This window comes from Nicotiana tabacum, chromosome 8 (assembly GCF_000715075.1).
Source record: "Nicotiana tabacum cultivar K326 chromosome 8, ASM71507v2, whole genome shotgun sequence".
NCBI classification, from domain to species: domain Eukaryota; kingdom Viridiplantae; phylum Streptophyta; class Magnoliopsida; order Solanales; family Solanaceae; genus Nicotiana; species Nicotiana tabacum.
In genome coordinates this window covers 29556161-29564431 of record NC_134087.1, presented here as the reverse complement: position 1 = coordinate 29564431, position 8271 = coordinate 29556161, and the positions used below count along the sequence as shown (strand labels likewise).

Genomic DNA, 8271 nt, shown 5'->3' with positions numbered 1-8271 from the left:
CACAGACTTCTTCGAGGCCCGAGTCTTCTTCAGCTTCTTTGTGTACTTGCTCAGCTCCTGAAGTGTTTTTCCTTGATCAACAAGAGCATCCATGATAATCTTTTGGTTCTCCAGGAGCTTCTTCTGGTTGTCCAGAAGCTCCTTAAGAGACTCCTCTACCAAAGTTGGCACTGTGGCTTTGGGGGAACTAATTGGGATGCCACCGAACTGGATAGCATAGACAGCTTAGAAGTTGCTGCCTGCATCCAGTTGTTGATACTGGAGAGTATTTGGCTTAATCGGTGGGAAATCAATGGGTATGCTGGGGAGGATGTGATATCTAGAGGCATGTAAGTAGATGGTTCGAAGGCAGGCTCTGGTATAGCAGTGGGAGGATGAGATGTAGTGACTACCACTACTGGCTCTTCAGACTGGCTAGTAGAAGTAGTAGCCTTGCCCTTGGATACCTTGGATTTGGGGTTGTCTGGACCATTGAGGTTGTACCATGAAAAGGGCATCTTGGGCTTTACCTTCACATCAAAGTTTCTTTTCTCCACCTCTCGATCTTCCAAGTACATGGTAAGGAAGTTTGGGAAGGGATATGATCTATCACCCTCATTGACCACTCTGATGATCACCCTAGACATGATATTCCCGACATTTATCGGGAACCCCGCCATAATAGCTGCCACTAATATTGCCCGGGAGACCGACAAAGTGTTTTCATGGGTAGTGGGGTCTAGCTTGCTGCATAGGAAAGTCTCCCAACCCTTCACCTCAAAGTTTAGGGCGTTCCTTAAGATAGGAACCCCTGTTGTCAACCATGATGGAGTGGTATCCAGGAGAGCCAGGTATGATGCCAACCACGGGCAGTATGCCTCATCCAACGCCACCTTCTCCAGGTACAATGTCTCATCTTCCTCATTGAAGCCTAGGTATTCATTTATTGTGTTCCCATCAAACTTCACTTTCAAGTTCCGCACCTTAGTTACTTTGGTATCCTTCTTGATGTGGGAGGCATTGGCGTAGAACTCCTAGACTAAGTGCTCATTTTTATCCGACACCTTACTAGTGAAATAATCCCATCCCACTCGGTCATTGTAATGCTGCTTCACGTTGGGGTTGTGAGGCAGAAGATCCCTCTCTATGAACTGGCACTCATGAATAAGTGACCTTAGAGGCCATCACTCTCGGAACTTGTGATATGCCAGCTCACTGACAAACCTCCTTTGCCACACTTCAGGGTTTCTAGTTCTTTCCACACCCTCGGTTTGGGTCACACCCCCTCTCTCTTCATCCGGTACCCCAACATATACATCCTGTCCAGGTGAAGAAGATGTAGGTGAGGTTGAAGCTAAACTATCACTGCTCTCTGCTGAGACCTCAAACGACTCAGAAGAAATATGAACAGAAGCACGCGCAGTAGGAGAAGCTAGAGGTATGGGCTCATCTCTCAATCTATGCCTCTCCGGAAAATTGGGTACATAAGCTAGCACAAAATCAGACTCCGAGGCCTCACAAGAGGGGAAGTACTCACTTCCCTCAAAATGGGAAGCAACTCTATCTGCATCTCTGATGTTTTTTCTTGTTTCCCCAATTGCTTTCCGAACCGCTGGGGTCAATTTAATCTGTCCTCGTCCACTACCCTGGGAGGACTCTACTCTACCTTTTTGTTTCTCACTACCGCCTCGAGATTTAACCATTGTCTGCAAGTATAATCAGTTAGCATTTTTAGTTGCCAGAGGAAGAAGTGAAGAAAATATCAGAACATTTTACAGTGCATGGGAGTAAAATCTATAGGCCGTGGATCGCAGAAAAAGGAGCACGGTCGCGGAGGCTACACCGTGGATCGCGAAAAATAGATCCTGGCCGCGGAGGCGTGGGACTCAAATTACGCACTCTCTGATTCAATAGTACCACTGATCACGGAAAAAAGAGCGCGGTCGTGGTAGTTGCACCGCTATCCGCGAAAAAACAACCACGGTCGCAGACCCTCAAATATACCTCTCGGAACTTGATCATCGCAGATCGCGGAAAATCCATCGCGGTCGCGGAGAGGTACCGCTGTCATAAAAAATTGCCACCGGTGATCGCGGTTAGCAGGACTTATAATCTTAGATAATACATATGACCACGGACCGCGGTAAATCAACCGCGGTCGCGGAAGGCAAACTAGGGCTCAACAAACCTAGGGTTTCTAATTTTTCATGCATTCTAGCAATAAAATCAACATTATCAATCCCACTAGGTGTTCAGTAATCAATTCAAATTATTTTAAACCCAATCTAGTTACTACTACGGACCCTAAGTCAAAATTAAAAGAAAAAGGAAGAAGAAGAAGAAGAAAGAACTATCAATTAAAAGTAAATAATTACAAAATTAAAGACTAAGGCATGAGTGGAATTACGAGATGTGATATGAGTAGTAAAAATGGAGTTTAATTCTTGTGTTTGTGCAAATTAGGGCGTGGATGAACATTGTTGTTTTTGTTTGAGAGTAAAAATAATTGAAAAGTGTAAAAGGCTTTAGGACTGCCTATTTATATAAATTACCCAGGGGACCACACAATCTTACCTACCACTACCGCGGTAAATCACCACGGTCCACGATTGTGAAGTTCAGAAGGGCTGCAGTTTTGAGATCGCCGCTGACCGCGAAAAATGCTCCACGACAGCAGTAAGCCACCGCTGACCGCGAAAAATGCATGTGACAGCGGTTGAAACTTTAGAGAACCCCCATTTTGGACCTTTTAGCACCGCTGACCGCAATCAAATTCTGCCTCCGCGGTAAGGCCATCGTGACCGCGAAAAATGGAGTGTGTCAGCGGTCCAAACTTCAAAGAGTGTCAAATTTTTTCAGCTTAGTCCTGCACTGCATCAAACATCCCTACACACATCTCATAATCAGTTAGTCCAAAAACAAATCCTACACTAAGAAGAAAATTAAAGAAAAGAAAGAATAAAAACACATGGGTTGTCTCCCAAGAAGCGCCTGATTTAACGTTGCGACACGATGCAGGTTAACATCAATCACTTGAAATGGATCATTGCCACCACATGGCTTTCATCAAACTTGCCAAGATAGTGCTTGACTCTATGCCCATTAACTCTAAATATCTCACCATTTTTGTTTTTCAAATCAAGAGCACCAAACGGAGTCATAAGCACCACCTCAAAAGGTCCACTCCATTTTGATTTAAGCTTTCCCGGAAACAGTCGTAACCGGTAGTTGAACAAGAGAACCAAATCACCCACTTTGAACTCCTTGCCATGAGCATACTTGTCATGTAAGTATTTAATCTTGTCCTTATACAAGGACGAACTGGAGTAGGCATGTAACCAGAACTCATCAAGCTCATTGAGTTGCTCCACCCGAAGATTTGCTGCAACATCCTATTCAAGATTCAACTTTCTCAAGGCCCACATGGCCTTGTGCTCTAACTCAATCGGGATATGGAAAGCTTTCCCAAACACCAACCGGTATGGATACATACCAATCAGAATCTTGTAAGCAGTCCTATAGGCCCACAAAGCATCATCTAATTTCTTTGACCAATCGTTCTTATTTGCATTAACTGTCTTTGACAATATGCTCTTGATCTCTCTGTTGGAGACCTCAACTTACCCACAAGCTTAATGATGTTAAGGGGTAGAAACTTTGTGATTGACACCATACTTTGCAAGCAAAGTGTCAAATGCCTTATTGCAGAAATGAGACCCTCCATCACTGATGATTTCTCTAGGAGTGCCAAACCGAGTAAAGATACTCTTTTTGAGAAAAGCCACAATACTCCGGGACTCATTGTTGGGTAAAGCCACGACCTCAACCCACTTTGAAACATAATCAACGGCCACCAGAATGTACGTGTTTCCACATGAACTCACAAAAGGACCCATAAAATCAATGCCCCACACATCAAATATGTCAACCTCAAGAATAGTGGTGAGAGGCATCTCATCCTTCTTTGAAATTCCACCTGCTCTTTGACACTCATCACATATCTTCACAAGCTCACCCGTATCCCTCTACAATGTAGGCCAATAAAACCCACAACTAAGCACCTTTGAAGCTGTCCTCGCCCCCACCATGATGACCACCGTAAGGAGAGGAATGAAAGGCATCCAGAATACTCATTTGGTCCTCCTCTGGAACACATCTCCGGATCATACCATCATTATAGATTTTGAACAAAGTAAGGCTCATCCTAGTAGTAGTCCAAGCTATCCTGTTTGCTTCTTCCTTTGGTTAGAAGATAGCTCACATGGAACAATACCGGTCACAAAAAAGTTGGCAACATCCGCGAACCAAGGCATGCTATTCACCGATATGAAGAGGAGTTGCTCATCAGGGAATGAATCATTAATTTCGAGGCCATCACAAGGCCTCCCCTCCTCCTCCAAGCGGGACAAGTGGTCCGCCACTTAGTTTTTACTCCCCTTCCGATCCATAATCTCGAGATCAAACTCTTGAAGCATTAAAACCCATCTCATCAATTGCGCTTTGGAATCCTTCTTTATCATCAAGTAGCGGAGTGCTGCATGGTTGGTATGAACTATCACCTTGTCACCCATGAGATAAGGCCTAAAGTTCTCCATTGCGAACACAATTGTAAACAAAGTAATTCCCACCTCCTCAAGATAAAAGAAAGAAAAATTCAGTTGTCCTAAAGTAACATCATCAAGAATTAATTGGGACTAACAATTACCCTCAACTCGAACGCATTATCAACAATACACAATCTTTTAGCACTATGGCTATAGTGCGACACAAAAGCATCAAGAGATGACTCAACTCATCAAGGAAACTCTTTTTGTTACATTGGTCGTTGTGGAAATCAAACTCATACTCCTCAACTCTCCATAAGCAAACCTCACTTTTAGATTGTAGCACTCAGAACGAGGATTGTGGAAAACACACTCATCTCTCTCAAAGGAAGGTCAATAACAAAAGCATATTTTCTACCACCGGTACTAGTAGTTCTAGTTGGACCAAACAAATCTATATGCAAGAGTTGAAGAGGTTTAGTAGTAAAAATAATATATTGATTTTAAAAGATGAACAAGTTTGTTTTCCTAATTGACATGCATCACAAATATGATTTTTTTAAAAAATCTAGTTTTGGAAGACCATTAACAAGATCGCGTTTAGAAAGTTTTTGAAAAGTATGCATACTAGCATGGCTAAGCTTTCTATGTCATACCCAGGGATCATCAATCATAGAAGCTAGACAAATTTGATTACCAAGACTACTTATGTTATTGATAGTATAAACATTCCTATCTCTATTTTCAGAAAGAATAACTTTACTTGATTTCTCTTCAACAAACCAACATGTTTTTTAAAACGAACCTCATAGTCATTGTCACATAGTTGACCGATACTAAGAAGGTTGTAACCAAGTTCATCAACCAGGTATACTTCATTTACATCACATATTGAGCTGAGAGAGACTCTTCCAACTCCAGTTATATTCCCTTTTGATTTATCTCCAAATGTTATAGTTCCTCCATTTAATTTGGTGACCATCTTAAACAGTTGTTTGTCACCAGTCATATGTCTGGAACATGCGCTATTAAGATACAATTTCCCTTTTTTATTCTTTTTCCGCTGTTCCTGCAAACAAATTACTTATTTTTAGGTACCCAAGCTTGCTTGGGTCCTGAATGGTTAGTGTTCTGAGTATTAGCTTGATTAGAGGGCTTAGGTCGCCAGACCCATCTCTTGTTATCCTTAAACCTGCAACAGTTAGATGTATGACCGAGTTTTCTACACTAGAAACATGAGGGATTATTAGAATTTTCAGAGGCTTTTTATCCTATGATTCTAAACCTGCAATGGTTAGAGAAGTGCCCATTTTTACCACAATGAGTACATGAAGAAGGATTTCTAGTTCTAGTTGGAGATTTATGAGGAACAACTGAATTGATCTAACTGAACTATGACCGGTGGATTTTCATAATCCATTCAGTTGAAGTTGAAGTTCATTAACTTCATCTTGAAGTATATCTCTCTCAATTTCACATACTTCTAACTTCAAAGCCCAATCTTTCTTTTCTATTTGGATTTTTCGAAGTTCATTGAGAACTTTCTCAACATCTGCAAGAGCAATATCAATAAATTCTTGAAGTTCATGATATTTATGACATGTTGGAATACGTACCTCACTCGTACCTTCGTCTACCATGAGACCAAGTTCACCTGAGTCTTCATCGCTATCTTCATTGATGGCCATAAAGCACCTGTTGGAGATTTCTTCATGATCAGATTCTTCATCACTCCAATCTCTAAAGGATTTCTTCTTTTGAAAGTTCCTGCTGAGTTTCTTTTGAAAGTTCAGGAGATTCATCTTGAATGTGTCCATGTTTTCCACATTCATAGCATGTTCCATCATTTTTATCATTATCATTGTTCATCCTTCCTTTTCTGAAGTTTGATTTACTTCTCCTGCTATTTTTGTTTTTCCTCATCATACTTGTTAGAACTTGGGAGAGCATAGCTATGTTTTCATCTTGTTCTCCACCTTCCTCTTCTTCTTCATTTTCTAGTTCAGCCACAGTTGCTTTGAATGCAACTATCTTCTTCTTTTCTTGTTGAATCTGCCTGTCTAAGTGTGTTTTATAAAATGCAATTAGATCACCTTTAAATTCATCATAGGATATTTTGTCAAGATCATGACATTCCAAAGCAATGATTCTGGGCTGCCAAATCGTGGGAAGACTACTCAGAATTTTTCTGACTTGTTCTCCTCTTTTGATTGGTATACCAAATGATTTTAAGTCTCCATTGCTAAACTTGGAAAATATTTTCTCTACTGATTCTCCATTCTTCATTTGAAATAATTCATATTCTCGAACAAGGATATTGATCCTCGTTTCTTTCACTTTTTTGGTTCCTTCAAATGTGGCCTCTAATTTATCCCACACTTCCTTTGCAGTTTCAAAACTTGATATATTTTCATATGCTTCTCCACTGATAGCATTGTACACCAGATTTTTTGCCTTAGCATCTAAATCAAGAGGATCAGTTGATACTATGACTTGACCATTTTCATCTTTCTTTAACGGAATTGGAAGATTTCCCATTTTGATCACGCGCCAAACTTTAATGTCATATGACATAGTGTAGATCTCCATGCATAGTTTCCAGTGAGAAAAGTGTTGACCGTTGAAATACGGGGATCATACCTGAGAGGTTCCTTCTTGAAATAGCACTCCAATGACTGTATTTGATCCCATGATATTTTCCTCACTTGCTGTTAAGCAAAGTTCGTGAGCCTTGCTTTGATACCAATTGAAAGTACAAGATAGAGGGTTAATTGTAACCGATTTAAAAATTTTAGTTGACTAAGTATGAGTTTATTCGACTAGACTTTGTGCAATGATTGATTTCAGTAGAGATAAACTAAATGAGCAGAAAGATAAAGAAGACACAACAATTTTTATACTGGTTCAGTACCGGTTTGGTACCTACATCCAGTTCCCTTGGGCCACAAGGATTCTCTTAGATTTTTATAAATGTTTACAGTAGTGATGGTTTTAGTTCGTTCACCAACAACGATATACAACAACAGTAATTCTTTCCAATGTTGACACAACTCTCGTTTTATGTTCTAACTCTTCCTATCTTTTGTGACACTTGTAGACTCAAGAATACAGTATTTGTACTAAATTTTTTTGAAATATATAATGTTGTTGCGTTGTTAAATTCTTGAGTTTGCCAATCTTCTTATAGGAGCGTTTTGAGTAGTTTTGCCATTAATTGAGGCATAAAATATTCTAAGAGATTTTGACCAAGGGGTGCCTCAGAATCCTGCACAAGAGATGGGCTGAATTCGTTTACGTCCTTCCTTTTCATATCCATAATAAAGGGAGTGATTTGTGGCTTGACTTGATCGAGCAATCTTCAGTATTTCCAGATTCTAAATCAATCCTTGAAGTAGGGCCCGACTTACTTTAGCGGTTGCGGTTGATTTGTTTCCTTTTTGATAGCCTTGACGTTCTTTGATTTAGCACTATTCTGACTTCCTCTAGCACTTGTGCTTGATTTTGTATCCTTTTTGATATCCTTGACGTCCTTTGATTAGTATTTTTCTTGCTGCATTTGATCTTGTTTCCTTTCTGATGTCCTTACCAAAAAGGACTTCCTTTGAAGTAGTACTGTCCTCCTAATTTCCTGCAATTAACTGGATTAAATAGAAACAATTAGATTTTCATTATTGTCATAATTGAAACTTAAGTGCAACAATATGTCTTCTTTCCATTTTCAAGGAATCAGAAAAATTATATACATTGG

The 8271-nt window shown here is 40.2% G+C and overlaps 1 protein-coding gene across 1 annotated transcript; it reads right to left on the bottom strand.

Annotated features, from left to right (window-relative positions):
* Positions 1-6263: 6263 nt before the first annotated feature.
* Positions 6264-7061, bottom strand: LOC142163020 (uncharacterized). The gene has a single exon (XM_075220268.1). The coding sequence runs from the start codon at positions 7059-7061 to the stop codon at positions 6264-6266; it is 798 nt and encodes a 265-aa protein (XP_075076369.1).
* Positions 7062-8271: the final 1210 nt, after the last annotated feature.

Coding starts and splice junctions, on each gene's coding strand:
- LOC142163020 (XM_075220268.1), bottom strand. CDS start 7,061: ATGGGAAATCTTCCAATTCCGTTAAAGAAAGATGAAAATGGTCAAGTC.